Source organism: Phlebotomus argentipes, unplaced genomic scaffold (genome assembly GCF_947086385.1).
Source record: "Phlebotomus argentipes unplaced genomic scaffold, Phlebotomus argentipes genome assembly contig_5, whole genome shotgun sequence".
NCBI lineage: Eukaryota > Metazoa > Arthropoda > Insecta > Diptera > Psychodidae > Phlebotomus > Phlebotomus argentipes.
The window spans coordinates 12,288,539-12,315,653 of NW_026776165.1; the positions used below are offsets into that span (position 1 = coordinate 12,288,539).

Sequence of the window (27,115 nt, forward strand, 5' to 3'; positions counted from 1 at the left end):
GTGAAGATCACTTTAAATGGCATTATAATTCCCTATTTCGTCATCAGCGCGCTTTCGCGCCAAAATTTCGCCACTGTGACGTCACGATCGGCGGTGATCGTGTGCGGCGATCGGGTTTGGCGGGAAAATTTTACACAGCGTGGGAAGAAATTCAAGTCAATTTGCACTGTAATTCATCACACACCATCAATTTCTGCTCATTTGACAATTTCTTTTTTTTTGGGCGATCAAAAGTTGCTGATCGAGCAGAAAATTTCGTGCCAAAAATTACAATTGCAAATAAACTTTCTGGCCACTTCCCCTGAAGGTTACAATAAAGATATTCAAACACACTTGACCTTGTGCCCAATTGAATTCTTTTTCCGTCACACAGTCCATCGAGGCGTTTTGCTTTGGACGATTTTTGACTGTGAGGCTGAATGATTAAATTGTCTCTCAACCCTTTTTTTGTCATTAAACCCTTCACGGGTGGCGAGAAGGTGAAAGCATGGAAAATGTCGAAGCCGGTTTTTCCTTTCTGTGTCCGCAAAGTCAATTGTCGTGTCATCCTGAAGATGGACAATGGCCAGAGAAAGTGAGTAAATAAATAACAATAAACAACAGTAGAAGAAAAAAGGAATCTCTCGAAGAGGCAAAATGTTCGTTTAACGGACACGCAAACCCCTTGGCAGTTCAGCTCCATTGGAAATCCAATAAATTTCCGTGTGAAGGATTGTGAGAAATATGGAATTTCAGGGCACCTGGAAATTGAGGGTGTTTTTCTCGCTGTACGATTTAATTGAACACTTTTGTGGGCCTTCATCGTCTTTTTCCCATTCACTCAGCCAGAACACCGAATGGATTTTGATTATGGGTGAAATTATATTGTGTGTGTGTGGGAAAAAACAGTGAAGAATTGACCCAATATTGCGCACGATTGCGCAGCAACGATTAATTTTTCATAACCGAAAAACTCCAAACTTTTTGCACAAAATCGACAATAAAACCAGCATTTTTACCAGCAGATCTGTCACAACTCTGGCATTGATTCTGTGATTCTCTCCGCACGATAAACCTGTCAGATGAACCCTTGTCGCGCCGAAAAGGGTGCGCAGCTGCCGCTCAAGTGGTGAAAGTGGGCACAAAAGAAAGTCAGGAGGAAAACCTGAAGCAATTATCATTTAATTCTCTTCACCCCTGCTGCATTTCCCCGTGTGTGTTTGCAAACGCTCGCCAAAGGGGTTGAATTAGCGCGTGGCCATAAAGTAATCTGATGTACGATCAAACACTCAAGAGTGTCGCGATCTGTCACAATAGGGGAAAGCGAGGCGCACTCACGAAGTCAACGTAGACTTTCAAGCACTCCTATTCTTCCTTGTATCTTAAGAGGTTTCTTAAAAGCCGCTTAATACATTGAAATCCTCCTTTTTTAAGCAATAAACCACAAAAAAACAATCATTTAAACAATTAATCAAAAGAAAATCACCAAAAACCCCGAAAATAATACCCGAAGAGTAATTTTGAATGAAATATCACAAATTAAACTGAACCTCCACACAAACGAAGGAAACATATCGACTAATATGGCAAACACTAAAAAGGACATCGCAATTTGAAGAAAAACAGCGACTCTCAGTGAGTGAAGAGGTGATATTTTCTGGGAGAAACAATTCTATAGTAACACGTTCAGAAGGTAGAGCTCAAAGGGTGTCCTCAATCAAACTAGCGCCTTTCCTCTCTCTTTCTCTCTCATACTCACGGCGCGCCGGACTCCACGAGATTGAGGCGCCAGGTGGTGTGGAACTGCGCCTTCACGATCTTGATGAACGTCTCCGGAAGGTACGAATGCAGGATGCTCTCCACCTTGCTCAGCGGCACAATCTCCACCTGCTGCGCGTCCGGACACTGCGTCCCGCCGCTCACCACGCCGTCCTCCATGATGCCCGGCACGGGCTTCAGGATGGGAATACTCTCGTCCGGCACGCGCTTCTCCTTCTTTGTGCTGGCGTCGCACTGCACCACATACAGCTCCGTGACGCGCAGCAGCTCCAGCGTCACCACCCAGGTGAAGGTGCGCAGGCTGCCGGACAGCCGGATCATGCCGCTGAGGATCATGTTGTTGGTGGTCGCCGACTGCGAGATGTACGTGGGAATAATGAGCAGCTTCCGCACGTGCACGCACTGGGCGATCTCGTCATTGAAGCGCGGCTTGATGTCGAAGTTCACCAGCTCCAGCTGCTGCAGACTCTCCAGCGGCGCCACAGCGCCCAGAATCGCCGACGTGTTGCAATTCACCTGGCCCTTCTCCAGGCGCAGCCGCTGCAGACGCGTGAGGCGCGGCAGCACATCCTTGGCGAGTGTCTCCGAGATGTCATTGCACTCGCCAATCTCCAGCGACTCCAGCATCGTCAGCGCACCCAGGATCTCCACCTTGGCGCTGCCCAGCTGCTTCACGAACGTCAGCGCGAGGTGCCTCAAGTTGTGCAGACTCCGCATCGGCGTCAAGTCCTTGTTGATCTCCACCCAATTCTCCGGCTTCAGGCGCAACTCCTCCAGTCGTGTGAGATTTTCCACCCCCGCCAAGTCCACCACGTCATCCTTAATGGTCACGGCATTCAGCACGCGCAGATTCCCATTCGTGCGGAACAGACTCTCCACCACGGCCGACGGACACCGGCACAGATCGATCGCCTCCAGGCGTTCCACGGAGCCAATGTGGCGTGAGAAGTTCGCCCACATCTCCTCACTGTTGCTCGGCGCCAGCATCTTGCGCAGATCAAGGCCCGTCGTGCCATGACGCCGCAGCGCCGACGCGAAGCCACTCCAGTCGTTCACCTGCGAGTTCTTCATCCGCACCGTGCTCCACAGGCTGGGATGATTGGCCGCCTGGTTCCACACGCGGCACACGCACGACGCCCTCAGCAGCTCCTGCAAACGACAGAGATTCGCGATCACTGATTGAACTCTAGAGAACACTAAAGTTCAGACAAACCCACCTTGACCTTCAAGTACTGGAACGTCTCCAGGAGCACATTGTAGCCCACCGCGACGTTTCGGAAGTAGTGGGAATAGTTGAAATTTGCACTCTTCACCGCAAGCGTTGGCGCCACTTTGCCACCCTTCTTCGCCTTTGCGCCGCCGACCGTTGTACTCTTCGCCGTGTCATTTGGAATCGCGACGCTGTCTCGCAGAATGTCAGAGTTCTGGCCAGTCGGCTCGCCTTTCCTCTTCTTCGCGTCCTCTTGCCTGCAAAAGAACACACAAGCCAAAACCAAAGAAAAGAAAAGCATTAGCAATGTACGGAAATCTCAATTTGCGCTGCATCGAGAGATTTTTTCTATATTTCCGGACACACTGTGAACATGTTTGGGATTTGCCACTATTGAGAGAGAGAGAGAGAGGTGAGGATGTGAGGGAGGTTTGGGGGTTGAGGGAGAGAACTTTTTGTGCCTTGAATATTGTGATGCTCCTGAAAATATACAAAAAATCCCCTAAATTGGCCCCTCCATCAGCACGCTGATTGATCACTTACTCCGTCCCATTGGCCGCCGCCTCGCCGGGCGGTGAAATACTGAGCACATTCGTCCTGGGCACGATGATGTACTTCCTGCCGGCAATTGTGGCGATGGTCTGCGGCGGTGTCTCGTCCGTTGGCATCGCCTTGGGCTGAGAGCGTGTCTTCGGGACGCTGGTCGACGGCACCCACGTCACGAGGTTGCCAGAAGTGTCCTTCTTCCCCTTCGTGGACGGCGTCTTCGGCGCGCTGACCTGCGGCGGCTTGTCGCTCTCCTCCTCGCCGTGGCAGCCCTGCCGGAAAAGCACTCATTGAGACGCACTCCTGTACACACACTCTCTCTCTTTTTCCACAGCTACTCACCTCGCAGATGTACCTGGCGTCCACATTGGCGCCCCGCTCCACGCCCACGCACTCGTGATGGTAGAGACAGAGGCATTTGCGACACTGCAGCTGCGGAATGGTTCCCATGGCGAGCACGCACTGGATCGTGCAGGGCTCCCCTCTGCAAAGAGGCCACACAGAGACATCGAGAGGGCATTCCCGGATGGGGGGGCGGGGATTCCGGGAGAGGGAAAAACTGGGGCAAATCCCTGGATTATTGAATGACACACAGAGCGACTTACTTGGCTTTCGATCCACCGCCGGAGGTGCTTGTGCCTTTCGGTGGGGACTTGCTGGGCAGCTTGGCGTCGTCCTTGTCCTTGGCCGGCGTGCCGCGTCCGAAGGGAGACTGCGAGCCCACAGAAGAGCGACTCTGGAAACACCCAAAATAATAATAATCCCTCGCACGAGAAAAAAGCAGTGAAACTCAGCGCGACTCACTCTGTTGAGGATCCGGATGGAGGCTGGTGGCGGAGATCCGCCCTTGGGTCCCTTGGGCTTTGGGATTCTCTTTCCCAGCGGACTGTCCTGACTCGGGGTGGCCTCGCCGCTCGCCATGCTCGCTCTCTTCATCGTGGCGGCGTTGGATTTTGCATTCCGGATGATCTCGTACTCCGGCCCGAGACCCAGCGGTTCCTTCACGAACGTGAAGTTGTCCAGCGTCAGGTCGTGCGTGAGATTCTGCTGAATCTCCGTCCGCGTGCGCAACTTCTTCGACGTGGGCGTGAAGTAGTACACTTCGCCCTTCTCCTTGCTGATTCCCGCCACCGCGCGATACACCAACTCGCGCTTCCAGCCGTACTCGAAGGGCTTCCGGAACGCCGGATCGTCCAGCTTCACCACGCCCGGACGCACTGGCGTGGCCTTCTTCGGCGGCGAGCTCACCTCCTCCTCGTCCGGCAGTTCCTGCTTGATCGTCACGGCCGGAATGGCGTTGTTTCGCATCCGCTTGCTGCGATTCCCGCCACCAGCGCGCCCCAGGCCGCCCAAGCTGGAGCCATTGTCCTCGAAACCGGCGAACTCCTCGTCGTCATCGTCGCTCAGCGTCACCGGCTCCGGCTGGGTCTTCCGCTTCACGCCCTGCTCACTGACGCCAACCTCGCCCTCGTCCGGCAGCTCGGTCTTGATCTGCGCCACCTCGACGTCTGGCTCCTCCGTCTTGATGGCCACCCCATCGAGTGTCTCCGGCGCCACCGGAACGTCCATTTCAGCGCAAAATCGGGGCCCTTTCTGTGTCGTCTTCCGTCTCACGCAATCGAGGTTAGGCGTCTGTGAAAACAAGCAGCGCACCAAAACGCCCCCAAAACATCAGTATAAGTCACCCAACCGCCATCCAGCACCGCCACGAGAGCGCCAATTACCTGTAGAGGTGCCGAAACATGCAAATTTCTTCACTGTTTCACAGGAAAAAGGCTTGGGAAAAATGTTCGCCAAAAAATCACTCTGACAACTCAAAATAAGCCGCCATGTTGAACGCGTTATCACGTATAACAGAATGAAGTTGGCGGTGAACGTGAAAGTGGTATAAAAATGCATCGAGCGCGCGAAGAAATGCAAAGTCATCACGTTCACAGCTATTGTAATTGATACAATTAATTTCCCTACTCGGCCTAACAATTCTACGCATGTGAGATTTCTGTTCTTGAAAAACATTGGGAAGCGGAAAAAAATATATCATTTATATTTCATTCGAAAACAATTTTTATTTCCATTATACTTGAATTGTTATTGAATAAATGAAGACTCTAACAATCTAATTTTTTTCACATCAATTTACCACAATTTCACATCAATTTCATGGCTAAGGGATATTAGACGTGCTGTTACGTTGGTTAAATATTGTGTGCAAGCGAACAAAGACTTATCATAAGCCTAAAACATGAATGGTTTTAGTAGAATATTATTTAAATGTCTGAAGAAGGGCTCCGATTGACAAACCCATTTTCACAACTTGAAAGTACATCACAATGTTAATGTTGTACATTCCACCTGCCTTGAAAGCGAATGGCGTTTGTGCCATTCGCATCATCATCAGAATCATCTTTTGATCATCAATTGTGCATTCGTACCACTTTGTCAGGTAAATATCAGAGAAAATACTCTCGCTTTTAGAATAGATGAATTCCCCAAAAGCACAAATAACAGCAAATTGGCAAAAGCAAGCAATTGAAAGCATTAAGATAGTGAATGAGAAATTGTTTTGCATGACAGCAATACTGAAGAAAACCAACAAAGAACTGGATCCAATTTGAAAGGCGAAAGGATAGTAGCAAATATAGTTGAATTGATTAAACTTCAGCAATATGTCGCAGTGCAATAAGTAGATAATTCTAATAAATTCTTTCACATTTCGCAGTTCTGAATTGTTAAGATGTCGAACCATCTCACGAAAGATGTTGAGAATAGCAATAAAGTACAAACCGATGCAGATTAGCAGCGCATCAGCCAGCATAATCATCGGACATGATGTTAAGAAAGTAATCGTTTGATGGATATGTTGTGCCACCAAGAATTGACCGTTTGCACGTTTTGTCCCAACAATGGCAAACATAATTGTGTCACTGAACATGCAACTGATGATCATGAAAACCGCAGTTGCGAGATACATAATGAAGACAGTTCTGGAAATATGGAATAAGAAAAAATAAGTATAGGTATGAAATAAAAGCACTTACTTACTTCACAATGAACATTGCGACAAAGGAAATCTGAGTCATGTGAAAATTAGACGTTTTGGAGACAAAATCAAGCTTATGAACTCTGTGAAGATTGCGAATCCACAGCAGAAGATCCTCAAATTCATCCTTATACTTAATTGCTGATATTAATTTGACTAACATTTGCACCGAACCAGAGAGAAATAACAAAATCAGAACTGATTCTGTGAAATTCTGGGAAAAGCCCACCAAACCACTAATTGTGCTTGCGCAAATATAGAGAATATAGGCGGGAAAGAAGAATTTCAAGTTGTCTGAATTCACTTTGGGCAAGAATGAGAGATGAACAATTTTCTGGCATTGGTTAAGAAGCTGCTCAAGCTCCAAATATTTGGAAAAGCACTCAATATATTCCACCATTGCAATCACTCTGTAAACTGATGAAAGAACTTGATTTCCACTTACTTTATCGCACTAGAATTAATAGCGAAATAATTTATTGATGCGAAAATTGACTATTACACCATTTCTAATCGCGTATTCAGACTATAATTAATCCATCAGAATGCGTCAGAGAAATTTACACGTTTCTTTTCTCACTATTCAAGGTTGCTTAACACCTGTGAGAATGCATTTAATTGACAATTATTGTCTCCGTCGGAAGAATTCCTACTGACAAAATAGGTCAAATGCCATGTACTCAACTCGTCACTTAATTAAGAATTTATTTCAAAGTTTCGTAAGAATAGAATATCAATTTGTGGGCGGAATGTTTTGTGTAATTATGATTTTTTAATGAATTTAATAATAAAGTCATTCATTGAAATCCGTTCAACTGACCGAAAAGAAACTGACATGCCGAAAAACTTGTTAACCCACTGATGGTCATCTTAAGAATCTCAGCTCATTTAACATAGCGAATGCCTATGTTATATTTCTGAAAGTGTCCGCCAAACGTCCAAAAAGCAAATTTTAATAGAAATACCAGAAATACATGATAATTTACATTTATTCAAGCATTTATTGGGATTTTTCTTCACTTTCATCTTTTCTGAGATCTTCCTTGGATTCTTTTGCGTCTTCCTCAACAATCTTCTCTTCTGACACCTTTTCTACCTCCTCTTCTGGTGCTTCCTTAGGAGACGCATTTGCCTGTTCCTCTTCAGATGGTGAATCTTCGCTTTCTGGTTCATTCTCAGCCTCCTTCCTTGGCATTTTCACTCTGTCTTTCGCCCTGGCCTTCTTCTTCAGTCTCTTAGCGCGCTTCTTCGCTGTCTTTTCCTCCGCTTGCCGCTTGTTGTCCTCCACCTTGTCCTGGTACTCAACGTTCAGCTGCTCCCGCTTGCTAGCCTCGGAGATGTGTTTCTGCCGGGCGTATTCCTTCCTGCGCAGATGCCGGTAGACGTGAAACTCTCCGGAACCCGCGCCGGCACTCGATCCCATTACGTTCCTCACGAACGAGGGCACTGATCCCAGGTGGTCCTTCTCCCTAGGCACCTCGGGGATCATGACGGGCTTATTCTTGGGAGGAAAAGCAAGAGGAAAGGGCGATAAAAACAAATCAAGAAGAGCAATTTTCTCATCATCTTACAGGATTGTTCATGAGCTTCTCCAGGCGAATTCTCTGCAAGTCCGATGCCGAACGCACGACAAACTTTTTCTTCTTCACCACCCCCTTTTCATCGCTTTCCGGCTCCTTTTCCACCTTCTCCATTGCTGTGGAATTTCCTTTTCAGATTGTTTGTTTTTCTTCAATTCCTCTTCACACTGACATTTCTCACGCGGCCCACGTTTCATCTGCGCCTCACTTCGCGCCGCATCGGGCAACACTACATTGTCGGTGGAAATTTTGCGAGTGCGGGTTTGATTCGGTGCTGAAAAGTGCATTTTTCCCGTGGAATTCATCGTGAAAATCGTGTAAATTTGTGCAGATTGCGTGCGTGACTGCCCCCATAAGCATCTGTCGACACCTGTGATGGCCCAAGACGCCGTGGATGTGCCCCAAAGTGTGCCGGATAACCAAAAAACAAAAATCGATGAGGCCACCGTCACAGTGAACGCCGTTCCCGAGCAAAATGGCAAGAAAAAGGGTGAGATTCTCCACATTTTGCCACTGTTGCAATTATTCCGCATCCTCTGTGCATTTTCCGGCCACTTCCGGGCCACTTGCCACCACGTGCTCGCCCCACGGAGCCTCCAAAGTTGCCATTGTCACATAATCTCGAGTGTTACGTAATGGTGGGAATTTCATGAGACCGTTCAGGCATTGCAAAACCCCAGAAAATGCCATCAACTCTCCTCAAATTTCCTCGCATTCCACCCTCACACATCTGGAGTGTCCTCACCGGTAACCAGTGTGCCCCAAAAGTGTGTCGTTCAGGTGAAAAGTGCGTGTTTTTTCGTTCCTCTTTGGCATCTCGAACATGTGACTTTCCTCTCGCTCTGACGCTCACTTCACGTTCTCTCTGAATTTCAAATTCCTTCCGTTAAAACCACCCCTCGCTGGCATTTCTCTTTCGCTGAGGCTCTCAGAGAAAAGGCTGTAAAAAAGGCAATAATTGAGCAATTATTTGATTTTATGGACCCTAAATGTTTTCATTGCCGCACGACTGGTGACTTTCGATGGCGAGAGTGACCGAAAAACGTGCTCTTCACTCTTATTTCTTATCGCAACAGCAGCACTAAAACCTAAGCAAATGTTTGACTGAGGCGTCGACAGACGAGATTTCTTTAGCATCTCACTGCTAAATGGTCTTCCACTGCCTCTAATTCACACTGGCATCGTCTCTAGGGCTCGAGCGGGCAGTTTATTGCACCCTGGAGAGCCTCAAGTCGCTTCCGAAACCCCAAGAAACTCGCCTTTGATCGCGAATTGCTGGAAATATATTTTTTTATTTGGCTTCTTTGGTTTCAAATGAGTTCATTTACTCAAAATTGAAATAATATTCGCCATTAAAGTGGTTTTGTCACATTAAAACTACTCAATTATAACAATTATTGTCTTTATTACTCATTAATCGTCATACTTTGCTGTATTCTTTTTCTGAAAAGATTTCAAATGCTTCAAATGGTGCTTCTTTTGTGCTACTTAGGATACTTTCAACATTCTTGATTTTCCAGTTGGGAAAACGTGCCGAAAAATGAATCCAATTGACCGATAAATCCAGCTAATCCACTATTAAATACTCTGTCGTCTCTGCCATGTGTGTGATTTTTGGGTGTCGAGTGATAAATTTACAGCCTTTATCAGTTAAATCCACATGGCAGATAATTTCATGCTGTAACTATTGGGAATTGCCCTGGAAAAGGCGCACTTCCTCCTCCTCGTTTTTCACTTCGAGTCCCTCCCAATTGATTTGAGCTGCGTAACTTTTCATTCACTTTGGCATTGAATTATCTAATTTTAGTGTTGACAGTAATGGTTCTTCTTCTCTCTTTCTTCTCTCTCTCACTCTCTGTGAACATCTCTTCTGGTCTTCCTCGCAAGATACAAGTCATTTGGGCGGTTTAACAGACTCCGTGGTAGTTTATTAATAAATATCGTTCACTGCCTTTTGTCACTGATATTTGGTATTTTCACTATTCACATTTCGTTCTTTGGAGAGAGACAAATTGTGAAGAGACAAATTTCACTTGCAGTTCGATGACTTTCTCTCTCTCTCTCCCTTTGATAAGAGTTTTGTGAAATGTTTCTAATTTTATCCAGGAAAGAGTGTGACTTTCTCCAGGAAGTTGCAAGAGAATTGATGTGTGCGCATGAAAAGTGAATTTTCACATGATTTTCTAATCGCAGACGCGATAACTTCTGACCTCTCCTTTGTTGCCTGTTGTTCTGCTGCATGATTTGGGGTCTCTGAAAAGTGTCTCTTCTTTTCCTCTCTCTGTTCAGCAGGCGGGAATGGGAAGAAGCGACAGCAGGAGGGAAAGTCCTCTCAGGACGCCACTCCGGAAGTCGTGAATGGACACGATGGCACCGTGGCGACGAATGGACACGACGAGGCGAAGCCTGGCGAGGGTGAAGCGGGCGAGGATGTGCTGGAGTTGATCCAGGATTCGGGATTTACGGTGCAAATCATCAGTCCGGGTGCGGAGCCGCTGTCGATTCAGGTGTCGAGCATGGAGCTGGTGCAGGAGATCCACCAGTTGCTGATGGACAGGGAGGACACGTGCCATCGGACGTGCTTCTCGCTGCAACTGGACGGCGTGACGCTGGACAACTTCGCGGAGCTGAAGAACGTGAAGGGACTGAAGGAGGGCAGCGTGCTGAAGGTGGTGGAAGAGCCATACACGATGCGTGAGGCGCGCATTCATGTGCGTCACATTCGCGATCTGCTGAAGTCCATTGATCCGGCGGACGCGTACAATGGCCTGGATTGCTGCTCGCTCACGTTTTTGCTACACATCACGCAGGGTGATTTGCTGGAGAAGAAGAAGACACGTCCGGAGAGTGTGGATTGCACGCCGCCTGACTACATTATGCCCAAGACGCGTGACAGACCAATGATGCCACTGCAGCCGGGTGTGAAGGGTGCAAAGACGACGCAAGCGTTGAAGATTCTCACCACGAGTGCGTGGAATCCGCCGCCTGGGCCGCGGAAGTTGCACGGCGATCTCATGTATTTGTATGTGGTGACGATGGAGGAGAAGAGATACCACATTTCCGCCTGTCCGCGTGGCTTCTATGTCAACCAGTCCACAGACGATGTGTTCAATCCCAAGCCGGACAATCCTAGCTATTTATCACACTCGCTGGCCGATCTGCTGGCCATGCTCTCGCCCACGTTCAAGCGTGCCTTTCCGCAGATGCAGAAGAAGCGCACGCAGAAGCACCCTTTTGAGCGCATCGCGACGCCCTATCAGACATACGCTTGGTGTTCACCGCAGCAGGAGCACACGATTGATGCCATCCGGGCGGAGGACACGTTCTCCAGCAAATTGGGCTATGAGGAGCACATTCCGGGGCAGACGCGCGACTGGAATGAGGAGATTCAGACCACGCGTGAGTTGCCCAGGAAGAACTTGCCGGAGAGATTGCTGCGCGAGCGCGCGATCTTTAAGGTGCACAGTGACTTCGTGACGGCGGCCACGCGCGGCGCCATGGCCGTGATTGATGGCAACGTGATGGCCATCAATCCGGGCGAGGAGACGAAGAATCAGATGTACATCTGGAATAACATCTTCTACTCGCTGGGATTTGACATTCGCGATCACTACAAGGATCTCGGCGGCGATGCGGCCGCTTTCGTTGCGCCGCGCAACGATCTGCACGGCGTGCGAGTGTACAGCGCTGTGGACGTCGAGGGATTGTACACGCTGGGAACAGTGGTGATTGACTACAGGTGAGTTAGAGGAATCTACGTTTGAAGTGGGATAATAAGATGACTTTCTGCACTTTCAGAGGCTATCGTGTCACGGCGCAGTCAATCATCCCGGGCATTTTGGAGAAGGAACAGGAGCAGAGCGTTGTGTATGGATCGATAGACTTTGGGAAGACGGTGATAACGCATCCGCGCTACCTTGAGTTGCTGAATAAGGCTAGTCAACATCTGAAGATCCTGCCGCACGAGGTGCTGAATGAGAAGGACGAGGCGGTGGAGTTGTGCTCGTCTGTGGAGTGCAAGGGAATCATTGGCAACGATGGTCGCCACTATATTCTTGACTTGCTGAAGACTTTCCCGCCGGATGTGAACTTCCTGAAGCTGGATGAGGAGCTGAGTCAGGAGATCAGGACACTTGGGTATCCCATTGAGCAGAAGCACAAGCTGAGTTGTCTGAGGCAGGAATTGCTAGACGCCTTTGTCGATGATCGCTATGTGACGTTCATCAAGCACGCGGCTTTCCATCTGCAGAAACTCAATGCGGCGAAGAAGGCGGCTGAAGTGGAGCAGGAGGCGACGGACAAGGAGGTGACAAAGCCGGAGGCGAACAACAATGTGAAGGCCGCGGAGGCGGTGAAGATGATGGAATCAATGGCTGAGGGTGTGATTCCGGAGAAATTGGCCACAGACTCGAGGGATGTGGTGAAGAGGGCTTGTGCAGCTGTTGGGAGTCTGAAGGAGACTGAATTTGATATAAGATTTAATCCGGATGTCTTTTCGCCCGGAATCAAGCACGTGGACGCCACCGAGGCAGCCAATTCGCTGCGCAAGCAGAAGCAATTGGTGAAAGATGCTGCTGAGTTTCTTGTGTTGAAGCAAATTCCGGCCTTTGTGCAGGATTTTCTCGATCACGCGTCAGCACCAATGGACGGCAGTACACTCACGGAGGCACTTCATGCCAGGGGAATAAATATCCGGTATCTGGGCAGAGTGGCGGCGAAGTTGTCGCAGGTGAAGTCACTGGAGTATCTGCACTCGATTGCAGTGTCTGAATTGATTCTGCGTTCGGCGAAGCACATCTTTACGGCCTACATGCAAAATTGTGAGATGATGTCCATGGCATTGGCGATTTCACACTTCCTGAACTGCTTCCTGGCATCGGGTGTGGTGGCAAATCCGCTGGTGGGTCTGGATGAGCTGCAGAAGGCGCAGAAGAGACGCGGCCGGCGTCGCAATGGGAAGCACATGTCCAGCGTGGGTGTGGACAATCTCGAGTGGGCGCAGCTCACGCAGAAGAGTCTCTGGCAGCAGATCAGGCGTGAGCTGAAGCAGTACTGGGACTGGGATGTGGCCTGTGACAATCTCGACAGTGCCGTGGAGACGTACAGACTGCAGAGGATCAGTTTGCTGAGGGCATTCTGCCTGAAGGTGGGCCTGCAGATTCTCCTGCGTGAGTACAACTTCGACGCTCGCCATCGGGCGACTTTCCACGAGGATGACATCCTCAATGTCTTCCCGGTGGTGAAGCACATCAATCCGCGCGCCACGGATGCCTACAATTTCTACACAACTGGCCAGAGCAAGATTCAGCAAGGATGCTTCAAGGAGGGCTACGAGCTCATCTCCGAGGCACTGAATCTGCTCAATAACGTCTATGGCGCGCTGCATCCGGAGAACGCTCAGTGCCTGAGGATGCTGGCCAGACTCAGCTACATCATGGGCGATCCGCAGGAGGCGCTCACCATTCAGCAGAGAGCTGTGCTGATGAGCGAGAGAGTCAACGGCATCGATCATCCCTACACAATTTCCGAATACGTGAGTCTCTAACTCGGTCACGATTCGATCATTCGTCAGGGGATTAATTGGTGGTTTTTCTTTTATCCTTGCAGACGCACTTGGCTCTGTATTGCTTCGCAAACAGTCAGATCAGCACCGCCTTGAAACTCCTCTATCGCGCTCGCTACTTGGCGCTCCTCATCTGCAGTGATGATCATCCCGACATTGCGCTCCTGGACGTGAGTATTGTGACAATCAGCGCTCTTTGGTGGATTAATTGAGATTGACTTTCTCCTTGCAGAGCAACATCAGCCTGATTCTGCATGCCGTGGGCGAGTATGAGCTGTCGCTGCGCTTCCTGGAGCACGCGCTGGCGCTCAACATCAAGTATTTCGGCGAAAAGTCGCTCAAGGTGGCCGTGAGCTATCACTTGGTGGCGCGGACGCAGAGCTGCATGGGTGACTTCCGGTCGGCGCTGAACAATGAGAAGGAGGCGTACGCGATCTACAAGCAGCAGTTTGGTGAGCAGCACGAGAAGACGCAGGAGTCCAGCGAGTGCCTGAAGCACCTCACGCAGCAGGCGGTGGTGCTGCAGAAGAAGATGAACGACATCTATTCGAATGGGAAGCTGACCACGGGCTTGCCGCCCATTCACATCCAGCCGCCGTCGATGGGCTCCGTCCTGGAGATGCTGAATGCCATCAATGGCATCCTGTTTGTGCAGATCAGGTGAGGAGAATTTACTGCGTCACGGTGTGCAAGAATCTCACGGTATCTCTCTTTTACCAGCCCGAAGGACATTGTGAACCTGAAGAATGAGATCGAGAAGCGCCAGAGGGTGACTGACGGCGTCCTTGGGGAGCAACAGGAAGAGATCGAGAGGATCATCTCGACGAATAAGCAGGATGAAGTGCCACAAACTTCCTCGGCGGCCGCGGACGCTCAGTCTGGCGTCGAGGAGGCGTCCAAGTGTCCGGAGAATCACGTGGAGGGCGTGAGCGCGTAATTGGGGCGATGAAGTAACTTTTGTGTAGGTTCACAAATTTAGCGCGCGCAGCAAATGAATTGGAAGAACGGGCGTTCTCGTAGTCAAGCCGGTTTAGTTGATCATCCAATACTCTAGTTTTTATCTAGAATTACTCCCTCGTCACCTTTTTCATACATCTTTTTTTTCTCTAGGTTTATTAGTGATTGTTTTTGTGAATTTAGAGAGCGATGAATTTAGAAGAGAGAAGGTTTCGGCGTTTGAAGGAATCATATGAGAAATGGAAGTTTTTCACACTATGAATGAATTATTCGATTATATTCTACCAAAAAAAAAACACAGCATCATCTAATGTATCATTATATCTCTTGGGGTAATGTTTTACTCTAGCAATCTGTTAAATATATATATTTGATTTTTACTATGAAAATCGAATAAATAAAAGCCAATTAATTGACGAGTGTTTTGTATCTTTTTTGGCGGGATGGAGAGTGAGGTTATGTTGTGGAAGCTTTTTAACTTAGGATGCAGAAGTGCAAAGTGCGGGAGTTTTCATGGCTTATTTTCATGTTTAAGGCGTGTTTTCTACCATAAAGTGATCAGTGAAGGTGTATTTAGTGCTAGTAACGTGTTATTTGAGCAGAAAAATGGTTTTTAGTGTAAAAAAGTAAGAAAATTGGTGAGTTGAGTCTCCTGAAATTTTTACCTCTCAATGTATTTTCCTAAATTTGAATAGATTTATCGTAATATTAGGGTTTAGAGTTTTTGCATAAGATTCCGGTCATTGCGATTATCTCCGGCGGAAAATTCATATATTTTCCAAATATTTTCCCTCCGCTTACCATTACTCTTTATCGATATCAGCGCCACTACGCGGTAAGCATGCGCAACGCGAGTCTTGTCACTTTTCTCTCCCTGACATCTCCGGAACTTTCTCTCCCCTGGACGGGGAAAAGAGCATTTTTAGTGGTGATAATAGTGAAAATTGCACATATTCTCACTGTGAAGTGATAGCAGAGCCTCCAGACGCCACGTTGCAGCTAAACCACGCGTGCAAGATGGTTTACGCGAGTGTTGTGCGAAGTGCAATTCCAAAGAGGATTCCCACCATCAGGTTCCGCAAGGGTGGCGACAGTGGCATGTCGTCGGCCTCTGATGGCTTCCTGGCGGCCGCCGTGGCCACGGGGCGGGGCCCCAGTGGCGGCTCGGTGAGTATCTCACGGCATGTTGTTTACATAATCGTGTGCTAATGCTGGACGACTTTTAGAACACACCCTCGCGGCCCACAATTGAGGATTGGCAGCTGCCCAGGCGGTACTGGCGCAAGGAGCTGGATGACAAGGAGATAGACTACATCAACCGAGGTGGTCCTGAGTAGTGAGATAGCCACAGAGGAGAGAGTCTCACGATTCCCTTCCGGAAGCGCGCCGTTGGGGATGATCTAGTCCAGGACACGCGAAGACAGCCTGAGAATCTTGAGCAATGCCTCGTTGTTGAAATTATGCCCCCATTATGAGTGTAAATAATAAAAGAAAATTGTATTGCGAAAATATATTTGCAAAACTTTCTCTCGCCGGCTGGAAAAATTGCCACTAGATGTCACTCTCCGTGGTCGCCGGGAATTTTTCCCGCCCAAAGTGAAACTCCAGCCTCTCGCATGAGCCAAAAGGAGGGGGAGAAAAAGAACGACAAGGAGTTTATCAGTGAGTAAATTTTATTATCTGTCGCTGTAAATCCACTGCAAATGCAAACGCCGGCCGAGACGGCGCGTTCTGCGGCTGGGAATTGGCAAAAAGGCAGCATTATCACACGCGAGGGTCACGCAAAGTGTCCCCGTTATGCAATGCGTCTTATCGCGAGACTGCCGGCGCCGCGGAGGCTTTTTTCGGGTGCTCCATGGCGGTTCAAACGGACGAAAGTCCCACCGACCAGTCATTCTCCCAAATACATGGACGGCCGTTGAAGACATTCGCCCGGTCGCACCTTTCCATTTGCGTCTCTCGAGGGCCTCAAAGGGGCGCCAAAGTCCTCACGCTGAGCAGAAGTCACACAACAGATTGTGGAGCTGCAAAGAGGAGAAGAAATACAGTGAATATTGATTCCTAATTGGACAGAGAGATGGTTTCAAACCACTTAAAACTGGCGTAAGATCGCGCAAGAGCAATACAAACTAAAGCTTTATCGCGTCGCAAACAAATCTGCAGAATCCTCAACAGCTCGGTTAGTAATTTGTCACTTAAGCTAACGAAAGGGCAAAATGAAGAATTGTTGATAAGGATGAGGAAATGAAGTAAGAAGGAAAATCTTTCCAAGCTCAAAAGACACCAAAATTAATTTTTCTATACGTTATGTTAATGTTATTATAATTTGCTAACTTTATTATTGATTTTTTGGTTTAGTTTGTGAGGCTGACGAATCTTTACATTTGAGTGTCTTCGTTGGCTTTTGATGAAATGCTTTTGAAATGAGTTTGGCACAAAGAATGCATGGTTTTCTTTTGAGACGTTCTTTGCTTTGCTAAAGAAACCAAAAAAAATTCTCTCGTTTTACGACCTTATTCTACACACGTCTTTACGTCTCTCTCGCAGGAAAGAATTGGCGCTAGAATGGACAAGAAGAGCTTATCGTACTCTTCACATGATGAATTTCATGGACTTTCGCACCGCGTCGAGAGAGTGATTAGAGCTGCGTGCTGATAAGGAATCAGGTGAGTCCGGAAAATCCATATGAATATTCCAAGAAATGATCGCGGCCTTTATGGTCGCACTTTTCCCGCCAATTGGCCGCAGGAAAAGCTGCGTATCGCGGCCGAAGAGTGGTTAATTAACATTTTATAGCTGTGCTTGGGTTATCAGCACTTTTATTTGGCATTTTCTGTGACTCCGCGCGACCTTTCTCCGGTCGCCGCTCAAGATATCTCGCGTCGATGCTCTCTTGGCTCGCGCGAATTTGAGCGAAAAAAAAATCAGAAACACTCTTTTGCCGGCTCGGGCGAAAAATCGCTCACCTTTGGCAGGAAACCGGCGCCGGAATTGGGGCGGGAGGGAGCGTGAAAAAAAAGTGGGACTGCAGAGCTAATAAAATGTGGAAAAACAGGGCAGAAGAGAGAGAGAGAGAAAAATGAGTGTAGAATTATTATTTTAATTTAAATATATATTTGCTCCGTTTGGGAGTGAAAGAGAGAAATTACGTGAGAGGCCACAAAACACACTGGAAATATCATGCAACATGCAATTTATGAATTTATGATTGAGACGCCTCTGTGTGTTGCATTAATAAATTTATGCATTTAAATTATGATTTTAAATTTGTACGACGCTGAACAAATGTGAAGTACAAATGATGGTTTTTCCTTGTGGCAAGGTGGAAAAATTCATCCCTCAGTTCGTGAAATTGAAGCAAAATTAGTGGGCTTTCCAATGACATTTTATCTGATATTTTAACCCAATTAAAAGTATTTGATTATGATTTTTTGTCACTCTTGATATTTGATTTTGTTTCCACAAACACACAAAATAGGGCAAAATTAGAGACAACAAATGAATTTTTATAATGTCTTCATTTTTGAGACCAGTCATTAAAAAGCAATAAATGCAAATTTCCTCCTTTAGCACAGCATTTTGCAATTAACTCCTTGAATAAATTACAATGAAACACAGAAAGTGTTTTGCTATTTTAGAGACTCTCTTCAACATAACAATCGAAATGATTTTATGTTGTGTCTAAAATGCCTTATTTTTTGATTATTTTTCTTTTTGAAAAATTGAACGCTATTTCCAGAAAATATGTCACTTTTGCCTTAAGCGCCCAATATTTCTTCATCGTCTTCACCGAAGAAAACTCACATTGAACTCAATTCCAATGAAAATTATTAATGTAATGAGAAAACAGTGCGCGCAATTCAATTCCATTCACTTTTTATCGGAAATTTATTGCACTTTTATCACTTCAGTGAAACCGGAGATGATTCTCTCTCCTCTTCCTGGGTTGACTTCTTGCAAATGCGCTTTTCTCTTCGTCTGAGGAGACTAAATATTTTATCGTGTCTTTTGTTGGGGGTTGAATTATTCGTTGCCATTTTCCCCACTGAGCCACCGGCATTTCCCTAAAAGGGACCTCGTGCATGAATTCCGAGAGATTTATTGATGTTTTCTCTCGGTGAGCGTGAGAAAAGGGTGGGTTTTGTGTGCACTTTTCCCCATGCTTTTGCCCGTTTTTGGGGGGAACGCCAAAAAGCCACCCCCGCGCGCCCTGACTTACCAAATGAGTTTTGTATTTTATAGATTCGGTACGGGAAAAGGAGAGAAAAAAGTGGGTGAAAAGTGCAATTTGGCAGTGGAAGAGGCGAAAAGTGAACCTCCTGAAAAGCTCTGCGGCGCCTTCGGGGAAAAAGCTTTCTCTCAAATTATAGCCTGTGCACATCACTGAATTCTCACATAGTTTCTCCCAGAGAAGCATTGAAATTATGGCAAACAATAAAAGGGAAAAAAGTATCACGGAGTAAAGAGTGTTTTATGAAAATACATCAGAATTGCATAAGACAATCTCATATTGTCATATGACAAAGTTAGACATTTGGCAGGACACTCGTTTTGGTAGTAATTTGACATGCAGTAGACTTCCCAGAATTGCTAAATATGATTGAATGTTCTGGAATTAGAGGTAATTTTTGGAACAAATACATTCCAATTGACAGTAAAGATGATAACGTGATAATTTAAACACTTTAAACAGCGTTTATGGAAATTAATAAACAATTAAGCCGAGAATTAAGCTCACAGTTGGTGAGTTCATAGATAAAGTGAGAAAAATAGCATTAAAAAACATTCTAAAGTAACGTTCTAAGTGTCTAAATGATTTTATTTGCAATTTACTTGAAAAAATAATTACTTCACAGAAATTTTTTCATAATTTTCGTTCTAGTCAAAACATAGGGACTTTTTATCAGAACGAAAACATTGCTTACTCTCTCTTTGTCACATTAAATACTGATTTTTTTTGAAGTCTGAGATGGATTTAATAATCTTCTGGACTACATATTAACATATCAAAAGGTATTTCTTGTGTTTTTCTCACCTCTTTCATTGAGTTCCATTCCGCGGTGATTTGAGGAAAAGTCCTTCATTCACTCGATGTGAAGCTCCATTTCTTGCACTAGCAGTGTTTCAAGCAATGCGATAAATTCTCTCAGTGTCTTCTTGGCTCAAGAATTGCGGCGGAAAATTGAGCAAAAGACTCAGAGAAGTGGCAAAAATGTAGAACACACACGACAAATTGAAGAAAGGGAGGAAAAAGAGCAGTGATTTTATTTTTGTCTGAGAATTTAAGCGTCTCGAGACGGGAAAATGATGGGAAATTCTTCACTCAGTTGGCGCTCAGTGATTTTCAATTAAAAAAAAGAGAGAGAGAGAGGGAAAAAATTCAAAAAGGGGTTGAGAAATATGAGAAAAAAATGATGATTTTGTCTTCTAAACTCAATTAATACGTCTTTGCACTGGTCTTTTTTGAGATGTTCCAACGCTCTTGCCTCAATACAAAATCATCCAATTAAGAAGTTTTGAGGTTTATTATCATAATTATTGTAATATAAGTTTCTTTCTCACTGCCCCGAATTCTCCTCTTCACTTCTTTCACGACATTTTAATGGTGTTCGCTGTGGATTTTTCCCTCATTCGCCACTTCTTGGCCATTTCGTGCCTTCATGCTGGCCGGAGTGTGTGTCTGTGAAGGATTTTCATTCAAGAAATGCTCGTTCACGAGATCACCAAGTGGAAAAAATGAATCGCACCAAATTTGGCGGAAATACTCTAGAGAGTACACTGTTGAAAATCGGTGTGCCATTTGCCACTTGGGTGGATATAAAGGAGAGTTCATCAGTTTTAGCAAAAAAAAAAATTCGTGACATTTGCCAATTTTTTTCCCCACTCTGACGGGGTTGAACAATGGGCCAAATTAGTCACTGGGTGCGAAATGTGGGTGGAAAAGCACACGTCAGGCCAAAGAATATCCGATTCGTGACCAAGAGTGGCCCATAAAGCGGCTCTCTCTCTCTCTCACACTCTGGCTAATTAACGAGCGATTGCGTCTTATCTGCACTTAGAATGTGACGTAAGCCACAGGGAGGTGCGGAGCGTCTTGTGGGGTGGTGTGAAAATGATCGGGGGCCAGAGGAAAATTCACTGGGAAGGCCATGAGCGCGTCACCCGTTCTCAGACGGTCAGCTGTTTCAATTAAATTTATGAGACTTCTTTATTCAGCAAATCAGCACCATTTGCTGTGCCAGAGCCAGAGAGCTCTGTCACCCGGACTTGGGGCCATTGATTGTGTGCCATATGAAAGAGAGACGGAAGGCAGAGAGAAATCCCTCCGGTTGTGATGTCATCTCGGACATGAAGTGCGCCCTTCTTGGGTGCCTTTGCCACTTCTGGAGCTCGTGACATCAATTAACACGTCCGACGCTTAATGTCTCTGGAATTCCTCATTCCACCATCTCGCGAGAGCCACTGTGAAAATCACTTTTTGACAGTCTTCTCACAAAGTCACTTTGCATTTGCTGTCCGTTGTCCTCTCGAGTGTCTGCAGATCCTTCTTTTGCACATCGCGTTTCTTTTTCTCAACTCTGTGTTCTGCCTTGTGCCGTTTCACTCTGCTCAAAAGGTATTACCAGAATAATAGAAAAAAAGGATGGATTTCTGGTGATTGGGGGACGATTTCCCTGGAATTTCTCGCGAAAACGGGGGCCTTTTTTCGGACGGCGGACGCGAAATAAAAAAAAAAAGAACTTAGCCGCACACACAGTGAATTGCACACAATCACAAGAGAGGACAGAAAGAGAGATATGAGGGACTTGTGAGGCGGACGTGCAGCGGAAAGCGCGGTGTTGACGCCGCGAAGGCGCTCTTGTAACTAAATCGACGAGAGATCCGACTCACTTGCTTTGGTCAGACTTGGTGGGAAGTGGGAATGGTACAAGTGAACGACGCAAATCCCCGACACATTTTGCCCACACACAGCCGCACGGCAACTCCAATCGCTACACTGTGGAGCGCCTTGGCAGTGTGGCGTCGCGCTGGCGACGGTGTGTGCGTGTCGCCCCACTCCTTCTGGGGCTCCCCTTCGCCATGGCATGCCCATGGGAATGCTGTGGCAACCGCGTAAAGCCATAGAGAGAGGCCTCTCCATATGCAAAAAGCGAGTCTCCGCGGTCTTTTCGCGATAATGCGCGGCCCAACAAAAGACTGACACGTGACGACACATTTGATTTTACACAGTCAATCCTCCGCGGCTCACCTTCCTTCCGGTGCCCCCCCAATGTAGACGCCCGGTGGGTTTGATGTCTTTTTAATGAAATACTTAAGTGTCCGTTATCAATAAAACAGCACAACGCGGCACCAAATTGGATGATTTCGTTCAACTCACATTCAGCACTGACCCGGCGAGGCTATAAAGCCACTTTTTATTAGATCACCGTCATTAGGGTGTCTCTTCACCTTATTTTCCCAGTCATTTCCTATATTGAAGTTCTCTCCTCTGAGCACAATAATTGGCCCGAAGATGAGCATTGAGAGATACAGACAAGTTGAGCATTTGTGGAAGATTAGCCACTGAAATAGTATTGAGCCGATTGAGGATTAATCAATTGTCTTTCGCTCCACAATCTCACATGAGCGCAGTCAAGGGTTAATTCCCAGAGACCTGAAGTCATTCTGAATCCATTAACATGCATTTTCTGGTTATGCTGCTCTAGGAAAAACACCCCCAATTGAGAAAAGGGTGGAACGTGAGCTATGATTAATTCGTGAGCATGAAAGTATTTAAGGATTTTCGTGTTGATTCGCCTAATATATGGTGTAGTTGCCTGAGAAAACAGGTGAGCATGTGTTAATTAAAACACTCAAAGAGGAGTCAATCACCCTCATTTCCTATTCCTCGGCATTTTGTTCTGTGTACACTAATTTTTGACTGGACGAGGGGTGGAAAGGAGCTGTGAGACACATCAATTTTCCACCTCTTTCGCGTCTCCTTTTGCCCAAAAAGAGGTAAAATGTACAAGGGAAGAAAAAGGAAAAAAAAGCTCCAACACGAAGCTTTCCATGAAACTCTTCATGGCTTGCTCAGGAGTTCCTTTTCGTGAAATTTTAATTGCACGCCATGAGACTCTCTCGCTCTCTCCCTCCTTCTGGCTTTTCCGTTTGGAAAGCACTCTATAAATCCTCGGGGCCAGAATGGGTGCAGAATTTAAGGGTTTTCACAGTGGTGCATTTTTGCCATCTCGTTGGCCACTTTTGCTGTTTATGTGGACATAAAATTTGACATAAATACGAGGACCTTTCTTTCAGATTTCCTCCCTTTTGCCAAATCTCTTTTTCCATCATCGCGAGTATCATTGCGACAGCATTGGAAGGATTCGCCAAAGACGACCAAAATGTTTGGATATCATTTGATGCAGGCGAACTTGAAGGAGTGAGGAAAAAGGCCAAAATTTCGTCAGTTTGCCTGGGGTTGAGGGGGTGAAATTACAATGAGTCGCCATAAAAATCAAAAGGATTTTCGTGTCTCTAATCCTGTCGTGAATTATTTAACAAGGAAATGTGGGATTTTTATTTCATTTTCAGCAGAATTTCGTTAAACTATCGTGGTTTTCAAGTTCTTTTCTTTTTTACTTCAGTGCGCTCAACTCTGTGCAATAAAGTTTGCTAAGAACAGAACTTGTGCTGAGGAACAAAGAGAGTGACTTGGAATTAAGTCTGGCGTCAGCATTTGAGCGTCCTTTAATCATGGAATGTGTGTGTTTGTGTGTGAGTGTGTTGGAAAAGCTCTTGGCAATGGCAGAAATGCAGGCAGAAAACGCCATGGTTCAGAGATGGAAGGAAAAGCCCATCTTGAGAATTGCTCATATATCCGGGGACTTTTGAATGAATTTGCATTATTCGCATTCAAATATTTGCTCTAGCGAAACATATGTGAGAGACTGTGAAAAGCTCCGCGAACGTGAGAGTAATATTCAAGTCTAGCGCGCGCACACTGATAAAAAGTTTGCCTGTTAAGAGATTGCCTCTTCTCGCATTCATTTTAATTCTCTGACCTTCGCGGAGTTAAGAATAAACAGAGGCGCGCAGAAAAAAAAATTGGGAGCACGAGTGCGGGAATCACTGGAGGATGTGGCGAAGGAGAAAATCCCTCTGCTGAGGTGAAAAGCTCATCATCGTGAAAGCCCGTGTGACATTTGCTCACTCTTGCAGTGCCTGCGAAGCTCCTTCATGGATGGTAAATCGGTCTTCTCTCTTCCCAACTGCTACCGCATAATCCTGGCGCCTGCAGTCATAAATATGAAATCCCTGCCAGAAACATTTTACATTAATGTTCCCTGGCAAAACTTTTATTTCAAAAACCCAGGGTGGGAGCGACACAGTCCCGTATATGTCGCCCCACACCATCGGCGGCACGAGAGCTCCACATTCGAAATCACTTCGTTACCCTTTTCTGGAGTGGCGCTCACTCCATTCCATTGGCACAACTCCATCTCTCTGGCTTCCCTCCGTCCTGATCGATTGGCGAGACTGGCGAGGTGAGAATCGAGGCCAATTGCCACCAGATAGCCACCGACTGTGCCTCCTCAATCCCTCCAGGGCGCATCTTGACCCGCTCGGACATCAATAGATTAGCCCATCTGGCGCCAAGTGCACCATTTTTCTCCCCGCCTGTCCTTCGTACAGAATTATGTCCATCAGCACTTTATATTTGCTACAAAGTGGACCATTTCGTCTTACTAGGAAGTCGTCGGATGCCAGAACCATGACACAAGTCAGGATTTTTATGGCTTTCTCGGATGCACTTTAAGATGAGGCATGTTCCGATGGTGCCAGATTCTCGAGAACTGGTCAAGTCTCTTATCCGATTTCCCTGGCACTTGTTCTGTTCGCGCACTGTGGTACAAAGAAGTCCTGATAGTCCAACAAAATGGATTTTCCTACCAGATCCGGCAGGAATCTCGCATGAATCCTGTAGGGCTCTTTTTACTGGGTAGTTTCTCTGATTATTCCAACGATTGCGATTATTGCTTGAAAATTTCTCTCAAAATAGTGCTTTTGATAGTAAATTCTGGAGCACATCGGAAAGCTGCGGTAATGAATAGTTTAGCAGTCAAGGTTTCAAATGAATCTCAATCTCTTCATTTGGATGACGCTCTGCCGTAGAATTTCCCATGAAAATTCCCCAGCAATGAGCGCTGGGTTGAAGATTAAGAGTGCGAAATCGTGGCTTCTGGCATCTGTTTGATGTAGGCAAACTGCGGGCGTCACATGCCAGATCTCCTGCTTCAGCGTGAAGAGCGAGAGAGACTTGTGCCTCTCGGGAAGTTTAGCATGCAAAGAAAGACACACAAAAAAACGCCACTGAGAGGCTAAAAAGCCTTCTACCACACCAATGAATTTTTCAGCAATATTTTTTTTTTACTTCGCCCGAAATGTATCTCAGATGTGTGTGGATTCTAAGTGTGAGAACTCTTCGCACATCTGTGAGAGAGGCGCAAGAAAAAAATTCGCGATATGCTTGAGTGTTTGGGTGAGGCATGACGAAAAAGAGCGCGCCTTTGCCTGGTGGTGGAAAATTCGCAATATAGAATCACCAGAGTGGGAGGCTGAAGGTCACCAATTTGGACATTTGCTGGCTATCTCGCTCTTTTCCAACACGCGCTGCCTTACATAAATTCCATCCTTCCTCATTTGGGCTCATCGCGAATCATATCTTGTGCAAATTGTGTGCACTTGAGCAGCACAATGGCCAAAAGTGCCTGAGACGACGAGAGGGTGTGGAGAAAAGGGCGGAAAATATGTGCAATTCTCATGCTTGAGTATTTGAAATCGTGTGAGAAACATTTAAATTCATTTGCCAGTCATATTGACAAATTTCCCGCGCGCCTTCCACTCCCCGCGGAACGCCATTCCCCTGATGCGAGCCTCCCTTTGGGAGGTGTGGTGTAAAAATTTCACAGAAACATGCAATAATCCATATTTTGTTCAACATTTTCAATGGGATTTGGGAAAATTGAAGAGTGAGGCCTTCCGCCAGAGTGTTTTTCATCGATTTCAACTGCCACCCTGCCGAAAAGACATACCATCGAGGCTAAAGGGTTCACCATGTGCTCGCAAAGTGCATCTCTGTCTTCAATTGCTTCGTTTGTTACGTTTGCATTGTCTTTTCTGTGCTCGTTGTTATTCTTTTAGCCTCACTCCTACTAGAATTTCATCTTAGAGGTCTTTAGCTTCTGCAAAATCTTATTTGTCGAAGTCTAAAACTTCTGTTGCGCATCCTTCTTCCTTCCATCTTTCTTAATTTCAGCATTGTTCCAACTTTCGTTGTCTTCTCCGTTCTCTTGTGTCGTTCTGTCCTTAGTCTTTCTTACCATTTTTGCTGACTTTTTGATCCGGTGTATTTTGACCCTTGCTTTACTTCCCACAATTTTCGAATGCATTTTCCCTTTATGACTTGCAATACTGCTCACTCTTTTTGTCGGCATTTCGTGTTTTCACTACCGGCAAAAGGGAAGCGAAATGCCGGCATAACTAGACAAAAGGTTGAATTTTGAAATAACTATCGACCACAATTTTCCATAAAATGTTGAAGAGAGAGACCCAAAAGCTCCTGCTCTTTGTCATTTCATGCCTCCACCCAATGAGTCAAATCCGCTGGATTTTAGCCGAAATGTAATTTAGCAAATGGCACTGCCGCCGCCTCAACTTGAATTGATTGATAAATTCGAGACCGCGCTAGAGCTTGTCTCTGGCAATGAGTGGTTGTGTTTTTTGCCTCTTTTGCGCTGTTTAATTGCCCTAGAAGAGCACTTGATGGTGTCCTCGGCCATATGTTGTGCGGCAACCCCAGGAAAATGGCCCCAAACCACCCACGATATGGTGTCAACACATGGGCCAGACGACGAAAAAAAAGCGCCACCCAGAGAGAGAATGCATCGATTTTTTGAGCCTGGAGGGATATTTTATTATTCTGTTTGTGTCCCACTTTGCATGGTCGCATATTAAAATTATGTGCAGTGGTTTTTACCCACGACAAAATTCACCGGCAGATTTCCAAGGAAATTACTTGTGCACAGAGTGTTTGATGGGGTGGGAAAATGCTCGCTTGTACTCTTGTGCAATTAAAAATTTTTCTGGCCGTCACTTATCTCATGTGGGGTAAAAGCTCAAGATTGGCGTTTTGATTGGCTGACGCGAGAAGGGTGGCTTTCAAATTGTAATTTGATTGGCATGTGCAAGAAATGCCGAAGCTTGTCGTTGAGTGAGAAATGATTGAGACATTGCGCTGTGCATTCTTTCAGTTGAAAAGCTCAATTCTATATTCTCACTCTTGAGCCAGCAAGATTGAGTGAGAAACGAGAACTCAATTTAATTTTTCTTATAACACACACATTTTCCACCCAAATAAAAAAGAGCGCAAAGGCATGAAAATGTATTATGGCACGGACTGAAAATACACGCGTATCAGT

General features: G+C 46.3%; 4 protein-coding genes across 6 annotated transcripts; 2 read left to right on the forward strand and 2 right to left on the reverse strand.

The window, feature by feature from the left end:
• Positions 1-1,609: 1,609 nt before the first annotated feature.
• On the reverse strand, positions 1,610-5,384 carry LOC132255720 (uncharacterized). Of its 2 annotated transcripts, XM_059751848.1 has the most exons (7): positions 5,239-5,384; positions 4,319-5,146; positions 4,120-4,250; positions 3,857-3,998; positions 3,512-3,786; positions 2,976-3,225; positions 1,610-2,907 (listed from the first exon to the last, which is right to left on the reverse strand). In XM_059751848.1, the coding sequence occupies exons 2-7, from the start codon at positions 5,081-5,083 to the stop codon at positions 1,735-1,737; spliced, it is 2,736 nt and encodes a 911-aa protein (XP_059607831.1). In that variant the 5' UTR covers positions 5,084-5,146; positions 5,239-5,384; the 3' UTR covers positions 1,610-1,734. The 2 variants fall into 2 exon arrangements, with proteins under 2 accessions (XP_059607831.1, XP_059607832.1); XM_059751849.1 differs by lacking the exons at positions 3,512-3,786; positions 3,857-3,998 and having other exon boundaries at positions 5,239-5,382.
• Positions 5,385-7,554: 2,170 nt separating this feature from the next.
• LOC132256617 (PRKR-interacting protein 1 homolog) lies at positions 7,555-8,369 on the reverse strand. The gene is made up of 2 exons (XM_059753135.1): positions 8,126-8,369; positions 7,555-8,055 (listed from the first exon to the last, which is right to left on the reverse strand). Exons 1-2 carry the CDS (start codon positions 8,246-8,248, stop codon positions 7,555-7,557), a joined length of 624 nt encoding a protein of 207 aa, XP_059609118.1. The 5' UTR covers positions 8,249-8,369.
• Position 8,370: 1 nt separating this feature from the next.
• Positions 8,371-15,070, forward strand: LOC132256616 (clustered mitochondria protein homolog). 2 transcript variants are annotated; one of them, XM_059753133.1, is made up of 6 exons: positions 8,371-8,624; positions 10,424-11,873; positions 11,933-13,667; positions 13,742-13,867; positions 13,930-14,357; positions 14,418-15,070. In XM_059753133.1, exons 1-6 carry the CDS (start codon positions 8,510-8,512, stop codon positions 14,632-14,634), a joined length of 4,071 nt encoding a protein of 1,356 aa, XP_059609116.1. In that variant the 5' UTR covers positions 8,371-8,509; the 3' UTR covers positions 14,635-15,070. The 2 variants fall into 2 exon arrangements, with proteins under 2 accessions (XP_059609116.1, XP_059609117.1); XM_059753134.1 differs by having other exon boundaries at positions 10,427-11,873.
• Positions 15,071-15,511: 441 nt separating this feature from the next.
• LOC132266028 (uncharacterized) lies at positions 15,512-16,165 on the forward strand. Its single transcript, XM_059766853.1, has 2 exons — positions 15,512-15,821; positions 15,881-16,165. Exons 1-2 carry the CDS (start codon positions 15,672-15,674, stop codon positions 15,989-15,991), a joined length of 261 nt encoding a protein of 86 aa, XP_059622836.1. The 5' UTR covers positions 15,512-15,671; the 3' UTR covers positions 15,992-16,165.
• Positions 16,166-27,115: the final 10,950 nt, after the last annotated feature.

Bases quoted from the DNA above. Each gene is read 5' to 3' on its own strand.
- LOC132255720 (XM_059751848.1), bottom strand. From the start codon at position 5,083: ATGGACGTTCCGGTGGCGCCGGAGACACTCGATGGGGTGGCCATCAAG. The intron at 3,999-4,119 runs GTAAGTCGCTCT...GCCTCTTTGCAG, and splicing joins GGCGGTGGATCGAAAGCCAA to AGGGGAGCCCTGCACGATCC. The intron at 2,908-2,975 runs GTGGGTTTGTCT...TGTCGTTTGCAG, and splicing joins TCCAGTACTTGAAGGTCAAG to GAGCTGCTGAGGGCGTCGTG.
- LOC132266028 (XM_059766853.1), top strand. From the start codon at position 15,672: ATGGTTTACGCGAGTGTTGTGCGAAGTGCAATTCCAAAGAGGATTCCC. The intron at 15,822-15,880 runs GTGAGTATCTCA...GACGACTTTTAG, and splicing joins GGGGCCCCAGTGGCGGCTCG to AACACACCCTCGCGGCCCAC.
- LOC132256617 (XM_059753135.1), bottom strand. From the start codon at position 8,248: ATGGAGAAGGTGGAAAAGGAGCCGGAAAGCGATGAAAAGGGGGTGGTG. The intron at 8,056-8,125 runs GTAAGATGATGA...TTTCCTCCCAAG, and splicing joins AGAAGCTCATGAACAATCCT to AATAAGCCCGTCATGATCCC.
- LOC132256616 (XM_059753133.1), top strand. From the start codon at position 8,510: ATGGCCCAAGACGCCGTGGATGTGCCCCAAAGTGTGCCGGATAACCAA. The intron at 8,625-10,423 runs GTGAGATTCTCC...CTCTCTGTTCAG, and splicing joins GCAAAATGGCAAGAAAAAGG to CAGGCGGGAATGGGAAGAAG. The intron at 13,868-13,929 runs GTGAGTATTGTG...TTCTCCTTGCAG, and splicing joins CCGACATTGCGCTCCTGGAC to AGCAACATCAGCCTGATTCT.